This window comes from Taurulus bubalis (genome assembly GCF_910589615.1).
Source record: "Taurulus bubalis genome assembly, chromosome: 10".
Taxonomy (NCBI): domain Eukaryota; kingdom Metazoa; phylum Chordata; class Actinopteri; order Perciformes; family Cottidae; genus Taurulus; species Taurulus bubalis.
In genome coordinates, this window is record NC_136598.1 from 22,355,731 (window position 1) to 22,374,973 (window position 19,243).

At 43.7% G+C, this 19,243-nt stretch overlaps 1 protein-coding gene across 1 annotated transcript; it reads left to right on the plus strand.

Annotated features, from left to right (window-relative positions):
• Nucleotides 1-5,938: 5,938 nt before the first annotated feature.
• Nucleotides 5,939-18,972, plus strand: LOC306743004 (immunoglobulin superfamily member 11-like; the record flags this gene model as incomplete). Its single annotated transcript, XM_079225473.1, has 6 exons — nt 5,939-5,992; nt 13,690-13,894; nt 14,360-14,566; nt 16,040-16,162; nt 17,225-17,372; nt 18,399-18,972. The coding sequence occupies exons 1-6, from the start codon at nt 5,954-5,956 to the stop codon at nt 18,970-18,972; spliced, it is 1,296 nt and encodes a 431-aa protein (XP_079081599.1). The 5' UTR covers nt 5,939-5,953.
• Between the last annotated feature and the right edge of the window lie 271 nt (nt 18,973-19,243).

The following is a 19,243-nucleotide window of genomic DNA, read 5'->3' on the forward strand; positions in this document are numbered from 1 at the left end:
AGTAGTAATGCATTAGGAGCGCTGTAAGCCGGGCTAGTAAGACTCGGTGCAGTTTAGAGGAGAGTATTAAGCTATATAGGCTAGTCAGTGGGCCCTGTTAGGGAGTTGGCTGGTGTGGCTAATAGGTCACCTAGGAGGGGCGGGGCAAGGGATGAGCAAGAGGATGAGCAAGAGGTTTTTAAGGCTCTTTCATTGGGTGAGGGTTTTGCCGGACGGACGGAGGAGGGGGAAAAAAATGGAGGTGAGGAATGGAGAGGAGAGGAAAGGAATTGAAGGAAAGGAAGGACGGATTAAATGGGCAAAGTCTATGTGAACAAAACCTCTGACAGACGTTAAGCTGACATCATCTGAGTTCCCTGTGACCCACCAAAATCCCTCACCCGATGAATGCACCATCATTTTGTGTTTGTTTTTTTGTCAGTAGACATGACCGTGTGGTTTTAATAAAATATGCACAACCTTTGAACTGACATGCAGTTTAGTTGCACGCACTTTTTTTCTGTACACAGTAGACGGGACCAACATTTGCTTCGTTGTGAAATATGAATGAGGACCTTTTCTAATGTGGTCCCTATGGACTACGGTTAGAAAGCAGGCCTGTCCTAGAGGCTTACATTGTTTACTGACGTGTAACATCCTTTTAAAGTCTTATCTAAATCCAATGTTAGTAATATAGTTATTACTATCAAATGTAGTTTGAGTGGTTATTCAAAAGATTAAAGAACCCAGACCTTGGCCAGTAGATGGGCAGCATAGGCTGCATCACAAGCTCAAGGAATTGATTGACATTCTGGAAAATACACATCCTCTCTTTCTTGTCGAGAATTAACTGGGGAGATTGATACCGCTCACACGTCTGCACATTTATTAAGAAGCCGCAGCTAGCTGCCTGTTAGCCTAGCTTTGCACACAGCATAGAAACAGGGAGAAACAGCTGCCCGAAGCTAAAACAGTCCACCCACCAACACCTCTGAAACTCACAAATGAACACTTTGTATCGTGCTTATTTAATTTGCACAACAACTGAAGTGTAAAAATGTCATTTTTTTACATTGCCTTTTATGAAAACCGAGTGAGTTTGTGACTTTATTCACGTTTTACCTCAGCAGTGCTTTGAGCAAGGTGCTTGATGAGCTGCCACAGAGCAGCTGGGTACAGAAACGTACCACCTGAGTTTCAAGCGTATGTGTTTGCTCGCTTGTTGGTTCGCCCTGGTGCCTCACGGGCATCGGCAACATCACAGGGTCCGCCATACATGAACACAGCTCGTCATGAAGCTCCTGGGTCTATACCGCCGGAGAACGGGACACGGTCTGTGTTTGGGGCACAGGTGTCGTTGCACATGAATCCATGTGTGAATGTGGTCATGCTTGTGTTTAATTTCATGCTTTTTTTTTGTTTTGTCCTTGCAGTTGATTCCCTCCTACTGTGGAGGTTAAAGCACTAAGGCAATCGCAAATGGCGTTTGAGTCCGAAGACAAATTGCAAGAGGATGCAGATTAAATGAAATGTGATCAGAGCGGCCAACTGTCACGCCTGAAGCAGGAGACGCATGGTTTTATTTCTCCTCTCACTTCTTAAGAGCTCTCACGCTCGGAGAAAAGGCAGCTGACAAAAGGTCGCTATTAAGCATGAAGCTGGCCAACTGCGACTTTAATGTTGCTTTCTGGGTTTAAAATGTGAACACTATTGGTATGTTACAAAAAAGTGGTTTAAAGCTAGAAACAGGGAGAAGTATTTGTCATTCACTATTTCCTATATGCCACTTTTACATGTGTGTTGATGTGGGTTGTGTTGCCTTTTCATTACAACTTTTAGCACCATCGTCACTCATCTCACTTAAACTGGTGTAGGTGTGTGTGTGTGTGTGTGTGTGTGTGTGTGTGTGTGTGTGTGTGTGTGTGTGTGTGTGTGTGTGTGTGTGTGTCCCAGCCCACCCACTGAAGCCGTGCCAGCGGCTCATCACATCACAGCATCAGGGGCATCTGTTTGAAACTGAAATAAAAGTAAAGGCTGTGAATAAAAGAGCCACATGAATAAAAACACAGGATGGAAATGACTTTCCAAGCAGAGGTTGTCTGTGTGTGAATGTGTGCGTGTGTGTGTGTGTGTGTGTGTGTGTGTGTGTGTGAGAGAGAGAGATATAGTGAGTGAGAGAGTGAGTGAGAGAGTGGAAGTGTTGTATTCACCCTGCATTTGTCCTCCATCTCATCACAGCTTCACCTTAGCTTGATTGAGTTAGAGCACACACACACACACACACACACACACACACACACACACACACACACACACACACACACACCTACACACGTAAATATTTCCATGCTCTCTAAGGTGTGTGGATTTCTCATGCATTAATCAACAGCAGTGTTGACACTTGGCTTCTGAATGAGCAGAGAGAGAAAGCAGCACTGTTGGTTCTCTCCTTCACTCCGCTAGCGCTGCCTGGGGCGACTTTATCAATTAGGCCTCTCTGGAAACAGCAGCATTCTCCCTCCTTCCTTGTATCCTCCTGTAGCTCACTCCTCCCCTTTTCTCTCTTTTGTTTATTCCTCCCCTCTCTACCTCCCTCCTTCCCCGTATTGCATCTTTCCCTTGAGCTCTTCTCTTCCTCCCTGTCCTCCTACCGCTCACACTTTCTGCTCACCTGTCAAACCTCTTTGTTCCCCACTTCTCTTACCCATCACGAGTTTTTCCTTTGTAGCTCCTCCCTCATTCACTTTCCAGTACTTTTTCCGTTTTACTTCCTTTTAAATACAAATGGCATCTTAAGCAAACAGAATGATGGTAAGAAACTATGATGAAAAACCTGAGTAAAATAATAGATTTTATTATGATTGACATGGTCCATTTATTACAGGTGTAGATAATTGTTTGTTTGGTTGTTATCATGAAATGAAAGCTGTCGATATCTATATCTGACCGAATAATCTCAAAGTGTTTGTCACGTAAGGATTACACTGTTTTGGAAATAACAGTCAGTCTTTGATAGGTCCCTTATAAAAGGTGAGAAGGCTGCACTTGTCTAATACAGGTATGCATAATTGTGGGCGGTGGATGGTCGGCATTCGGGAGTTTTTCAGTGAGGTTGCTCCGGTTCCTGCTGAGCACTGGGGAAAAAAGAGCAGTAGGGATCAATATGGTTGCCGACAGAAACATGTCTTGGATGGACAGCTTATTTACATCACAGAGCTCAGCCTGGAGACATGAAGAAGACTGCGCTTCACTCAGCCCGGGGCCAGCTCGGCAAGAAGTGTTTAAAAATAAAATAGGGGGAAAGCATCAAGTACCAGCTACTGTCTCAACCCCTGGGCCCGGTCTTTAAAGTGTTTCATAAAATGAGTATACTTTGCATCTGTGAATAGGATTTTTTTCGTCCCACAACAGCACTAAACACATCATACTGTAGTGAATACATTGTTTTATCTGGGTGGCCATATGTGACACTAAGCTGCTCACCATTCACCCCCTCACATATCAAACCCTTTAAAGTATTCATTCTGGGAGAGCAGTTGTCTACCGGACATGCTCCAGGAGCAGCGCTGAAGAGCTGGCATGACGCTTTGGCAGAAGTTTGTGCAATAGTGAGGCAACGCCAAGCAACTGCGCGATTTGGTCGCTGAGCCGTCGAGCCGTTCCCGTCTCTGTCTCTTAGATGTGTCCCCGAAGGTCAACATACGTATGTCACCGATGGCATCCACTTATGCGTTTGAATCCGTGTGCGATGGCAGAGGGTGGGATGTCACTTGTGTGTGTGTGTGTGTGTGTTGGAGGGCACGTGTGTGCATATGTGCACGCTGTGTGTACAGTATGTTTGTGGGCTTGTTTGGGATTTTGAGTGCGAGTCTGTCTTCTTTGGTCGTGGGAGCTTACAGGCGCAGAGGTTCCCTAATCCAGTGTTTTGAAATGAGCCCTCCAGCTGTTGTGGGCTTGAGAGACCGCTGCCTTGGAGGAGGCTTAGGGACGATAAGAAGCTCTTTCTATCTTCATTCCTGTAGGACCTCCTCTTTCTTTCTTTCTTTTCTTCAATCTTCCTCTGTCTTTCTCCCTCCCTAAATCCAGCACACTTAATATCTCTGTGGCCATGAGAATAAACACTCACACTGATCTCATGCTGCCAACGCAATCTTATATTCCGTTGGGGTCGGAACCTTTAGCGTGAGCGTCCCCTTCTTTGCCGTTAATACTCCAATAAGACCATAGGGTTGACTGTGTGCATGAAGTGAACATTGTGTACACAGAGGATAAAAGGAGATCAGATTAGAGCGGTGAGCAAAGACTGTTATTTATCATATTCACACTGTGGCCTGAGATTGTGGATGTATTAAGGACTACATGGATGACGTACAGACTGCAGGCAGTGTCGTGCTGCTCAACTTACAGTCTTATATTTTAAGCAACTGAGTTACAGTGAGGAATCATACTGCTGTAAATGATACATATGGACATTCCAAGTGAAATTGCTTGCATAATGTATGGCGAGTCTTTTCATGGATATATCTCTTATGAACCGTAACTGAGAGGAGCAGTTTGAGCGCGGCCTATCTCCGCCAGGCCAGCACTGAGCCTGCAGGGCGTGTTGTGACTGCCAGCAGAAGGAAACGCGTAGGAGGTCTGCAGGTTTCGGACACACCGAGATGGAGCCACAGGCAGTCTGTCAGCTAGAAGATGATGTGGTATTCAAAACCCAAGTTCAGCAGAAATGACACTCAAGCCTGAAATGCCATGTATTTTGCGAATTGGAAATGATACGCGATGTATGGTTGGTTGTGAGGTTTCTATTTTGTTCATTGCTTGCACTTGACATCTGGCTTGACTCCTACGGACCACACAAATGACATGCTGCTAGTTTCTACTATTGGCTTATGGCAAGATCATCATCTCACATTATCACTAACAAGGATGATTCACAGGACATGATCAATTATCCGTAATCATATCAGTGCCATCATCCTCCTCACCATGTTTAGATAAGAGTACTTACCATTGGGGTTTTTGGACATGGATACATGCTTGCGAGGGAGATCTAACTTAATTTAGGCTGTAACGTCTTTAGCGGGTCTAGAAATAGAATGCTGTATGTACATATCTGTCTCTGTGGGTCTGTTCTGGCCGACAGCTGAATCCAGTCGAGGAAAGCCACTTCTCAGTACTTTGGTTTTGAGTTTGTTGCACTTGACAACAAGCTATCATAGTTGTTTGTATGCCGCATGTGCTCAAGACGCAGTGAATAGCATCCTATATAACCATCAGCATCCCCACTTGTCATGTTCATTTAGTATGTATTGATACAGGCCATGTTCCCATGAAGGCAGCAAGAAGTAGGAAGTTTTAGGGAATGAATAACTCAAGAGACAGCCTATCGTGTTCCCCCATTAAAGTATTGCATATTTCATGTGATCCTTCACAGTGTGGTCTAGATGTTTGTTTAGCTGCAGAGAGAATTTCAAAAGAGGAGCTGGGTTCAGAAATCATGTTTGTTTTGCTGTTAAGATAAAACGACTGGGTAGAAGGGACGCGCAAAGAACTGGAACATTACTTTTTTCTTGTTGAAATATTTTAAATTCACATGTACATGGCAGAGGGATTGGTTATTATTACTTATATTTGTCCCCTCCTTCATGTGTCTGTCTTTTCCAAGACAATATTGCAATATTGTCAGAAAGATGGTCCAATTTGCATCTGTTTGGAATTGTAATGGCTATATTTAGATATCTGCTTTGCTCTGCCTGTCCTCTTGTTTCACTTGTACTCCTTGGTACAGTTTTTTTGTGTTCATCCATCTGTGTATCAAAGCGCTGATCCCTGCCTCTTCCCTCCTGCAGTGTGTGTGCGGGCGCTGGATGTGACGGTATCCCAGAGCAGCATCCAGGTGGCCCGCGGCCAATCAGCCGTCCTGCCCTGTTCCTTCACCACCAGCGCTGCCCTCAACAACCTCAACATCATCTGGATGGTGACACCGCTCTCCAATGCCAACCAGCCAGAGCAGGTACAGCGCACATTGCTGATGAGCGCACTAAATCACAGTGGCAGAGCATTCCTCATGAGAATCTTCAGCAGTGCTGGATGAAAGGTTGCTGAGATGTATTCTGTACTACTGAGATGCATGTAACTTATTTTCCAATGAAACGTTGCTGCGTCCGCAACATGTGGATGTCCCTGCTGCTTCCCAACGTCAACCGTACAGTTAAAGCAGGTACACATGACTTGATCTGTACTAAGGTGTGCTCAGATACAGCGCAAAGAGAAACCGAAAAACTCCAGAATTGAGAAATTTGCACAACGAACATAGAGAGAATGTTTGGTGCTTGTGGGGCATCCAGCGCAGTTACATTACAGCAATTGCTCCCGCGCATGGTCATGAAAGTAAACCCAAGCTCCCGTCATGTATTTGCACGTGTATGCTAAATGTGCAGTGGCCTTTTGAGCAAAATATGTGCTGCAACACAGTTGTTTTTGCACACAACATAATTAGACAACAATCTCTCTTTCCGGTGCATCTGAACGCACCTTCAGGAGGATATTAGTTACGCAAGATGTCTTTATTAGTAATATAGATGTAGTTGTGAGTTTAAGGTGTGTCCATAGATTAGATGACTGTAGCCTGCAGGACAGCAATGTCATGTAGCACTGCTCTACCTTATAAACAATGCATCAATTGTGTGGCAAAGAGCATCCTGAAGCTAATTTACAGATTTTTGATTTATTGTTGTGAATTTTGTCCCACTGGCTTGCTACTCTCTACTCTTTCTTTCTTTCTCACCTTTCCTTCCTTCCTTGCTCTCTCGCTCTTTCACTCTTCCTTCCCCCCTTGCGGGACTTCTATGATTCCATTTGAGTTGGTTAACATGCAGCTGCAGGCCGTACAAGCTCACCTGCCTCCCTTCACTTTGAACCCCGGCGCTGGTCGGCCGTCCAAATAATACAATCATCTTCTGCACTAATTACCTCACACCCACGACAGGCTCTATATCGCAGCTGTTCTCCCCCCCCCCCCCCCCACACACACACACACACACACACACACACACACACACACACACACACACACACACACACACAAACTGGCAGACAGACTGCTGGTACAAATGCAGTGCAGATCCACATGTAAGGGCTTATATACCATATATTTATCTATTGCCTTCTCACATACAGTAGATATGCATGTCGACTGCGCAAAAGAAGTGTGAAAACGATCGCGCATGTTTCCATACATCCATAAATGCACACATCCAAGAGTAATGCTCCCATGTGCACACCTGTGAATAAGGGCTTATGAAGCTCAAAACAACAGTAACGTAAACACGTATAGGCACTCACTCGTGGATGAATGCATGCGACTTTTACATGCCAGGCGAGTGATGATGGGAGCTGATACTAATAGAAGGTTGCATAACATTCGTCAGGTTCTCACGCTGTACCTTCACACTGCATTGCAACGCGTGACACTGTACATGTCGATGGGAACACAGTGAGCACACACTGTTTTTTTTTAAGTGTGCATTGTTGCAAATTGAACAACACATACATGTATGCATACAGCGACACACATACACTCCATGCAGACACACACAATAACAAACAACTACTTTGTGGACCACAGTTCTTCAGGCAGGTTGTGCATGTGAATTTGGGACGCGGCCTCACAAGTGAGTGATGGAATAAAGTGCTGCGTTTGGGCGACAGTACAAGTACAAGGTCATTTTAGAGGAAGAGAATGTCATAAGTGATTACAGTTGATGCTAAAAGCCATTAAGAATGACTTCTCTTCCCCTCGCAGCCTGCGTTAGCACTTTAGCGAGTGCCCTCGGACCACTCGGATCCTTCGCTGCTGTAAATTTGAGCACCGTGATCAGACACGCAACTTCTTTAGCGCCGTTTGAGGGCAACAGCACGAGATGTGCTGGTTTCTCTGACTTTGTTGTAGCTGGGTTTAATCATGTTGTATATTTGCTCGATGCTTTCGCTTGCCATGTTGTTAAACACTTCACTCTGTGGTTTACAGCCTTAATGATCGATTACATGGCTGATTCCACATTATAGGCTACTGTATATAACTTAATGAGTCAAGAGTGAGCTTTATATCATGCGTTTGTGAAAGTGTGCCAGTGCGGTGCATCAGAAGTCTGAATAATAAGAACAGATAATAATAAACCTTTAGCTTATTTAAAAAAATTTTTTTACCGTTCCCGTTAGTGGTTTTCAGCTTCGCTGTTTTAGGAAAATAACAGAAGTACGTGAAATGATTACGTTCTCTTAACAGCGTTGTGAAATGATGGGTTAACACCTCGGAAACAATGCCAATGGAAAGTCAAGTAGGACCCTTGTTGTGGTGGACACATGTGTTTACCGCATCCATGGCAATATCCACAGGATATTCACTCATTACTCATTTAAGGATCCACCATGATGGTGGTTTTGTTGCCTAAACCTAAACCTACACATTAGATGCTTACATGATAATGCGCTATATTAAAACACACATCAGCCACGAGCCTCATCACAGCCAGGGTTGGACACAGGTGGCCCAGGGAAAATGATTACATTATTTATTCCAATGTTGAGATTAAAATGTAATTTAACCAGCTCAATGAAAGAAAAAGTCTGTGAGAGAGAGAGAGAGAGAGAGAGAGAGAGAGAGAGAGAGATGGAGAGAGAGAGTCACACGTGGCAAACAAAAGAGAGAAAGAGCGAGCATGAAAGTGAAACTGTACTTTTATCTTGTAATAAATCTGTGTTTTGAGAGTATTTCTGTGGCTTATCAGTGACGCGTGTGGAGTCTCTTCTAGAATCTCTGTCTAAACTTCGGCCTTGTTGAGGTCGCAGTCCTGTTTGTTTACTCTGAGCATCTGACAAGCTGAGCTCCAGATTACAACATGTAGGCATGTAGCTCAGAGGAGTGTGTGTGTGTGTGTGTGTGTGTGTGTGTGTGTGTGTGTGTGTGTGTGTGTGTGTGTGTGTGTGTGTGTGTGTGTGTGTGTTTGGGTGCGTATTGTTCATACGTGGTTTCCTGTGCTGTAATCTGTCTATCATGCCGTTTTTGTGATCAAATGTCCTGACCCCGTCTCTCTGCGCTGCTAGGTGTGAGATAATCCAGATAAACACACACACACACACACACACACACTAGACAATGGCTTTATGTTTCTGAGCTGTTGTTTATCCTCTCTAAACTGTTTGCGTTGTTTATTCTCTAATACAAGCTCCAGGTTCACTCTCCCCTCACACCACCTGTGAGACTAATTCTTAAAACTGATTTTGTAGTTGAAATCATTAAAAAAAAGCAATATCACTCAGTTCAGGCTCTGGCAATATAAAACTGCCAGAAATGTCTCCTATTTTGAAATCCAATTGTCATACATATTTACTCTTTACTTCTCTACTTGAAGAGAGAACGTTGTCCCAGAACTCCATTACTGATGAAAATATTTTGCAGTGTCATTGAAAATCATTTCAGAATGATACAGTCTGAGGGGGAAAAATGGATTAAAGGTGTTTTCATCAATTCCTGGAAAGATAGCTGTGTTTCGATTTTGTGACTCATATATGGGTAAATAAATTGCGCATGTTTAGTAAAAATGAGGTCATAGAGAATATGCGGTGCAGAAATGATGATAATCTGTAATTGAGAACATCTGTCACAGTATTTTAGATGATCAGATTCTGATCTTTATCCGAAACTGAAGAATCTGCCAGAGGAGAGATCAAATAGACGCCGCTTTCACATACCCTCAAATATGACCTTTTTCCTCCCTTGCCGCCTCCCCTTCCACCCGGCCGAAGCCATTTTTTTGCAGGACAGATCAAACAAACCCAACATTTCAGACAAAGCCCACACCGCCGTGTTGTTTGTCTGAGGCTGTGACATGAGGAGAGGTCATGTAACTACTCAAACACTTAGCTTCAACACACTTTCTCATATGCTCTAATGTGATATCTTTCATTGATTTGTGCAGATGAAATTATAATTCTTTCCCTCCAGGGACATCAGTATGCAGAGTCAGCGACAGTACAGTCATTTCTACACCAGGAGGGTTTTAAGTGTCTTTCTTAAGACACTTGAGCATTTTAATTCCTGCTGATATGAGGACTTTGTAGAAGGACACAGATCACTAACCCATCCTGATGCCAAATCCACATCACACCTGTATTACACTTTAAACTCCCATCAAATGTGGCTAATCTGTGAGCATACAGTACAAAAAAAATTATATCCCTCACACAGAGCCACTGCATGGTAATGCCAATGTGAAAAGTCACATGTTTTATGTAATGCTCAGATATCCTCTCCATGTTTGTTTTTCTTTTAGGTGATATTCTCTGACAACGTAGTAAAATTAATTTCTGGACAGCTGACCTTTGTACCATCCCCCCTAACCTCGATCCTAATGGCCCACTGACCAACATAAAGAGCTCATAAATCTCATTCATAGACATACTGTCTGCTGCTTTATTGGTCATTACTGCAGTATCAATTGATCAATTGAAATCCTATTGTTAGATTTGACCCCCAATGTTGTATTCAAAATTTCTGCCATCTGTTGCCAACGCTCGTCATTTTTTGGTAAAAACAAAACCCTGAGAAACCCATTGAGACCTGATGCTGGGCTACACACATACACTTGACCTTACTTGACCAACAGTGAGACATTTTTTAAATCAACACTCCCAAGCAATGATAAGTTGAACTAAAGCTAAACCTTGAAAACAAAAGACACCCTTATTGTATTGACCTTGAATGCTCCTAAGAAAACACAACTTGCCAAGCAATCTTAATATTGTGGTGGCAATTTCTGTTTAAAAAAAAGTAAAGCAAATCCAGTTGAGTCTTGATTTTCTGCAAGTTAGATTCAGCGTCTGAAGATGGACTCACAACACAGTCAAATAAATGTGCTGCAATCTTCAGCAGCATCTTCAGAAGATAACCAAATAGAACCATTGAACCATGAAGCACTCACAGCGTGCTCTTTACAGAGACATTCAATGTTCTTCCAGAGAAGTAACACGTAAGGTTTCTGTGCATGTTTGCTTGGTCACTGTGATAAAGGACAAGGTGTATGATCAGGAAACGTATATTGACCAGTGTGGACCTGTGCGATGGAAGAATACATGCAGGTCTGGTACATTAGAACACTTTGTATGCGTTGGAAAATGTTGATTACAAATTATATATGCATTATGACATGTAGTGTATGGGCTAAACCATGCAAAACCATGCAGTTTGATGAGAGAGTGAACTTTATCTGGTCCCATGTTCAGAAAATGTCTCAAAGGAGATAACAGTAGCGTCTTTCAGTCAGACAATTGACAGGAGGAGTTTTTTTATTGAGACAGTGGCAGTGGCCCTCGTCTCTGGGCCCCAATAGGTTCTCTAGGGTCAGTCAGAAGTTGGCTGTGGTTGTGAGGCTGACACAGTGCCAGATCATATAGGAGGGCTCCCTGTGTGCATCAGGCTGGATCGCAGAGCCAGATGAAGAGACGTCACAATGTGAGTCAATGCTTGCAGTGCATGTGTGTGTCGGGTTTTAGGAGGGAAAGGATGTAAGAGAGGTTTTTCCGCTGGACGTCCAGCTAGTCCAGCAAGAGTTCTTAGGGCCGTCCGCCATCTGAGTGGCAGCCATGACCTCCTTTCTCCCTGCGCACAGCCACAAAGCCAACCAGGCCATGCGAGAGGATGAGGTGATTTACACACATAGACATGGATGGATCTGCACGGTTGAAAGAGATATACATTTAGGAAAGTAGATGGAATGTGACATGTTTAAAGCTGGAAAAAAAACACAGAGCACACCTTTATCTGTCCAATGAATCACTTTTCGACCGACAGTATTGTTACCTTGATTGATTCCTTTTTGGTAGCTTTTTTATTTTTTGGGGGAAAACCACCACCGGGAACTCTTAAAAAAAAAAAAAAAGCAGGGACAGGTGTAAGATGCAACACAGTTGATGGCCTGCTTTAATCCTCTGCTCACTCATGCACACACACACACACACACACGCTCAGTCTGTGTTGCGTGTGAGGCCGATAGATTGGATCACTTTCACTGAGCATGCAGATTATATTGTTGGGTCACCAGGAGTGTAGAGCCAGGTCATACCGGTGCCGTCTGTTAGAAACAGAGATGCAGGCAGAGACAGACAGACAGAACTAAAGGTTTGACTGTACAAAAAGTTAACAGTCAAAATAAAGTAAAGCCACACAGTTATTACACTGAAAAATAGTCTGAGGCAGAATAATCATCACACACACTTGCACACAAACTCAAAACACACTGAATCACACACACACACACACAAGATGCAGTTGCAGGCTCTCATCACAGCTGAGGAGCTGCCTATTCATCTGCACATAAGAGGACAAAGCGAGCGTACTGCACTCAGGAAATTGCAGCCGCGCAATTTACAACCGTTAAGCAGTGGTGGAGGACACAGTCACATACACACCCATGCACTTTCATCAGAAATATCACTCACACATACACACACATATATATATGCACACACTCACACACACATACACACTGGCGCCAGTTGTTTCCCTGACTGGGTCTTTGAACAGTTCAATGAGGGCTCTTTTCACCAAACTGAATAGCCCCTCTGATTCGCCACCATGCTTTGTGTGTACTTGTGTGCGCGTGTCTTGTGTGTGTGAGCCGGTGCGCGCGCGTGTGTGAGTGTCCGACTTGCGTGCACATGCCATGTGTTTGCGTGTGTCCTCTTCATCTTTTGTGCGGGCCCAGCTGAGGGGTGAGAGCTGTTTTGCATCTGCCTTGGCCTCACAAACGAGCTCCTCAGCCAGAGCTGGAGGCCTATGGGAAGTTTTTCAGCAAATTGAACCGTCCATCGCTCTTTAATTTGGACCCGAGACGAGCTTACCTGAATCCAAAGGCGGGAACTCATTCTCACAAGTGTGTTCTCATTGTGATTATTCTCAAAGAGCACGGATGTCGGCCTAGAATTTGGTTTAATTTCTCGCTGGATTGGATTCCTTGTGCAGAAATGGTCCCGCCGTGCTACTGTTTGATTTATCAGATTGCAGTTTATATGTTTCCAAGTTAAAATGCTTTCAATTATGCATATCCATTTAGTGGATGCTTTTATCTGAAGAGCCTTATAGTACCATGAAAGCATACTTTCAGTATGTACCCTGGAAACCTACCCAGTGAGCTAGAAACAACCACTCACAAATAAAATATATTTTTCTCTTTCTGTTTGTTTGTTCCTCGGGACATGAAAGTCTGCTCACTCCTTAACTTCCACTGCTCCTGTCCAGCTGTCTGTCAGCCTCTTAGTGGAACTAGGTCTCCCTCTAGTGAGACATTTCTGTAACAACTAGAGTAAATGTCCAGGAATCACGTGCATATAGTATCCAGCCCCTCAGACTGAAAGAAGCAATTGAGTTAAATAATCACGATTTTAAAAAACGTGGACACCATCTGCTACATTTGTGGAGCAGATTTCTTTTTTTTTTTATGGAATTATAAATGTCTTAACTGCTCATTTTCAATAATGATTTATTTTTCTTTCCCCACACATTCTTTTTCCACCAATGTCTCTTCTTGCCTTCCACCCTTTACCATTTGCTTCTCTATTCACCAACTCACCTCATCCGTCTATCCTTTTTACGTCCATAACCTTCTGTGTGTGTCTCTTCGATCCTCTCCCCTGCATGGCATCCCAATCCAGGTGATCATTTACCAGGGCGGCCAGGTGTTCAGCCTCGCCAACCACCTCATTGGCCGCGTGGGCTTCGTGGCCATCATGCCAAGTACAAGTGCCTCCATCTTCATCAACAACACCCAGCTGTCTGACACTGGGACCTACCAGTGCCTGGTCAACAACCTCCCAGACAGAGGGGGGCGCATTGGCAACATTGGACTCACAGTGTTGGGTAACTAACCACACACACACACACACACACCGCAGAATATGTATTTCTTTGATATTTCAAAGACGAGAGCTGTATATGATTCCTTCACTTCATTAACTGAGACGATGTAGAGAAGAAAAAAGATGTAATCTCATGTTGAGTTTTCAAGAACTGAAGCTTTTCAACCTTCGTTCTTCTGATATTCAGTATTATAACTTCTTTGGTTTGGGCATACTTTCCTGCCAGTTGTAGAGCTCTAAACATGGCTAAACAACAACAAAACAGTCATGATTATGACAAATTATAGAAGGTTGAAACCCTATTTATTTTGGTAGCCAGAAAAAGGCTTTTATTTGCAGTAAAGCAGCGTGCAATCACTGTTGGATTAATGAATAAAATATGAAATTTCCTCTGCAATTAGGAAAAACATAAGATTTGCATTGTAAAGTGGTTAACGAGACGCCGCCCACTCTCTCCATCTGCCAGTGCCCCCCTCGGTGCCAGCGTGTCGCATCCAGGGCACGCTGGATGTCGGCAGTGACATCATGCTGAGCTGCAGCTCGGAGGAAGGTATTCCCACGCCGTCCTACTCCTGGGAGAAGCTGGACGCGCTGCCCAAGCTGCCGCACAACGCCATGCAAGGTATTACAAACAAGCTGGCCATCGGGGTTCCCTTTTGCCCCACCTTCGCTGGTAAATCTAAAAAAAAAGAAATAGCTTGGCTCAGCCTCCGCAGCAATCCCACCATCACCGCCACCTGTCATGTGCCAGGCCCCAACTACTGCCCCTCCACTGTGTGCGGAGTCTTCCAAACCCTGTGAATTTGTGAATGAGTGCGTCAGGAATGTGTGCGTTTCTTTTTTCGCGCCCACTCTCTCATGCTGAATTCAGGCTCTGACACAGTTTTTACTATTGGATGATCTCTATTGCCATGTTGCTTCAAATTTAGCGAAGCGTCGGCCTTACACCCATTCAACTAGTCTCAGAATAACAGGAGTGTGTTTATCTGAGTTGTGTTTGGTGTTCAGCAACAGAGAGCGCTGGTGTCGTGGACTCACCTTTCCGGCTGTCGAATAATCTTCATCACCAATCACTTGCTTTGTCTGTACACTACTGGTCAATAAAAGGCTAATTCACATACAACATGTAACACCAATGGCACATGGCAGACCGTCACAACAATACAGTTACTGTGTTTCCTTACACAGATAGATAGACAAATGATGTAGACGCTGGGACATGAATCATAGCTGCAAATTCAGCGACAGTACAAATATAAAACATGTCAATCATCAGCATTTGTGAGATGATGATGGAGATGTCTGTCTCAGAGGCTACACAGTGTCACACCAAAATGTCAGCCGTGTCGGTAAAAATACTTTTACAAAATAAACTAACCAATAGGTACGTTTATTATAGTTGGATTGACACTTATCGTAAGCTGTTTACGTTGTGTTACACTGTAAATGAAATCTCAACTATATATTTGAGAGATAGTTTATTGAGAAAGTTTATTGACCTTTACATTGGTGGAACAAATGTAAAGGGGTGTGTTTAGTTTGACACAGACAGCTGTGACATGTCCATGTCACTGTCAAAGGTGGACATCTGGCTCACTTCCTACAACTGCCGAGGCCTTTCTAATGGATCCAGTAGTGTACAGATGCGATTCTAAACTCACGACTCAACCCATTCATCATTTGTGAAAGAAAGGAATCTCCAGTGTACCAGTGTACTTCACGTGCACACCTTGTATTAGAGTGGATAGCACCCTCTGCTGGTAGATATAGGTAGTTCAGCTGAAAGTATTTTCATTCTTTATAAACAAACACAATTTCCCATTTTTCAGGTTTTCCATTCAACTCATGTTTATGAAAGCCCATTTCCTTCCTGTTATCTGGTGAAAAAAAATCTGATAATTTTGACTTTCTTATCTGATAATTTCGACTTTCTATCTGATAATTTCGACTTTCTTATCTCAGTATTAACATATTTCCATTGTATTTTTTATTTTACTGATGGAAATGGGCTTCCATAAATGTTATACATTGCACTCTAAATGTAAATTGTTTTACATGCATAGTGTCATTTGTTTGAGTGCCTCGGCATGGTTTTGTATTTCAGTCACTTTATTAATTACGGTGTGGCTCTGTGTGTGTCCATCAGACCAGAGGCAGGGCACTGTAACAATGAGAAACATCAGCACCAGCACCTCAGGACTCTACCAGTGTACCTCCAGCAATACTATCGGCAAGAGCACCTGTCTGCTCAACCTGCAGGTCGTAGCACGTGAGTACACTCAAGAACCCTGCTCCTTTATCGCTGGACCCACGTGACACTGTTATCGCCAAATATAGGCCAGCTGAGACGTGGCTGTGTTTGTGAGGCCCATTATAGATGGGAAAGCCTCGTCTCACTCAAACTCTGCCATACGGGAAGTTAAAAGTCTTCCCCTTGAGTGACTCTTGTCAGACAGATATACAGAAACACAAGCAACCAGCAATACAAGCAAACCAACGACAAGAGCAGAGCATCTTGCAGATGGCAGCCGGGCTGCTCCAATCAGAAAAAAAGAGAGAGTTGTTTTGGGGTCAAACAGGCTCAGACGGTTTTGATAGCTTGACAGGAAGGACTGTAACACGGTGACAGAGTGTGTTATTGTGCGTCTGACAGTGTGTGACAGGAAGACGCTCAGTGTCAGAAATACAAGCAGACAGACAGCAGTGCTGAGTCTTCTGTCAGACAACAGTTCAGTCACTGCCAACATGGTGCAGATGTAAATGCTCGGAAAGAATAAGTGAAACTCAAAGCTATTCTCTTCCTTCATGTTTCCTATTTGACTTGAGTATTATTGGGACACAACTGATAACACATTCATTGCACATATAGACATTGAGAACTGTCACTTGACACATTAATGGGCATTTCAGGGAATCAGGAACTCATACTTTAAGGTACTGTGGAATCCCTCATATATTTAAATCAGTGCTGGAGGCCAATACATCGTCTCAATTAAAATGATTTCCTGAATATAACAGGATATATTTAGTGTAGAGGGCATAACAAAAAGGTACTTACTGCTGCACGAGCATCCTCTCTCAAATACAGTGGACACATGGCACCTTTTAAACAGCTCAGTTTAGTTGGACAACACTTTCCATTAGGTGTTTAAATAGTGTTTTTAGAGTTACAAGGTGCATAATACCAGATTACATTTTGATTTCCGGCTCACAGCTAATGGTGCTAACAGCGCTAACAGTACCAACCAAGGCATGCTTGGTAAAGAATGTCTACCTGAGGGTGGCGGTCGGCACTGTTAACCGTTACTCCTCCTGTCTCTCCGTCCTGCAGCCCAGCCTCAAAGCGTGGGTCTGATAGCGGGCACCATCGCTACTGGAGTCTTAGCTGTCATCATCTGCTGCCTGTTAGTGGTGGTCACGCTCTTCTACTGGAAGAACAAGAACAAATACGACGAGGAGGAGATCCCCAACGAGATCAGGTTCGGCTTTGATTTGTGGCTTTGGTCAACTGTTAGTCTCCAGAGCATAAAGACAACATTCTGTTATTGGATGGCTCAAACAGGGATTGTTTACTTGCACATGTATTCCAGAGTGTGGAAGGGTGGGGAGCTTTGCATTTTCTATACTGTAGAACGATTAGTCTGTCAGCAAGCCAATCACAAAGAATCAGTTAAAAAAAAGAAAGTTAAGTGGATTTAAAGTTTGGAGAATTCAGCTTAATTTTATCTCAAATGTTTCCGTCATCACAGGCTGTTCAAACAGTGTGTGAAGCTCTGTCAGTTAATTAAATGGGTTCCCCTCAATCACTCCTTGAATCATCTGGAAGATAAATCATAGTTCAGATATCTGAGGCTATGGCTGATTCATAACTGATAACATATGCCTCATTTTGAGCTTAATCCCATATTCAATTTCTACCCTGACGGCTCTGCTTCTAACAGAACATCACAATCTCTTTTCTCTCAAGCAGATTTATCAGGAGTCAAACTCATTGACTGCAAATGACTCTGCATATTTATTTATTTTTATATGTATGAGCAAGGATTGAAACGATTCAAAATAATAATAATAATAATATAAATATAAATATATATATTATATATATATTATATATATAATTATATTATATATTATATATATATATATATATATATATATATATATATATATATATATATATATATATATATATATATATATTACAATGAAATGTATATAATAGCCTATTATTTGTTGTTTTTTGGCAATGTCATTTTTATTTTGGCATTTTTCTTGCCATTGTATTATTTGTACATGTGTCCACTTACTGTGATATCATACAGGGTCCAAACAAATCTATGAGCAAAAGTAAAGTACAAAATGAGTGAGTAGCACTAAGTTTCTCACTATTGATGCATATAAGAGCTCTTTTAACTTTTTAATGCACCAATTCAGGATTTGGGCTAAATATTTGAAGACTTATGTCGCTGATATCCTCACAACTTCCACTTATATCTTCTGAACAGAGAAGATGACCTTCCTCCCAAGAGGTCATCCTCGGCGAAGGCTTTCCACGCGGACGCCTCGTCCTCAGAGAACGACACGCTGACGTCCACCAACACCTACAACAGCCGCTACTGGCACAACCCCAAACCCAACTACGACACCAACTCCTACACGCGCTACAACGGAGACACTCGCCAGACCTTCTCCACCGCCGCTCACGGTGCACACGGTCACGGACAGGCCCAGAGCGCGGGCCACGGCCACGGCCACGGCCACGGCGCGGTGCCCACGGCACCGGGCTCGGCTCCGCTGTCCCGTCACGCGCAGCCGGCGACGGCGACGACGATGACGACGTCGTTTGCCAACGGCAGCCATACGCTGCCGCCGCCCAAGACTCTGGTGGTCACCACGAACTCCGCCCCGTCCCCTCCCGCCATGGTGCGCAGCAACGGCTCTGTGAGCCTCAAGCCGGTGGTGACGTCCGCGCACGGGCAGCACACGCACTCCTACGCGGTGAGCCAGGCCACGCTGGAGCGCATGGGGGCGGTGCCCGTGATGGTGCCCGCCCAGAGCAGAGCGGGCTCGCTGGTGTGAAATCTCATTTGGTGAACTCAACCTTTTGAAAACAAGACTACAATGAGTGTTTGGTTTTGACGTTTGAAACCCACTGATTACAAAAAAAAACTGACCGAATATGGGCTGAAGCAGCCCGCTGCCCTTTACAACTGTGTCTTGTCTTGACCTCTTTATCTGAAAGCAAACTGGGATTTAACAGTGCAGAGTTCATTTAATGCCAATTCCTTGATGTATGGGACCCTTCATTTAGTAGACGAGCACTGCATGGAATATGACCATCCACTTATTG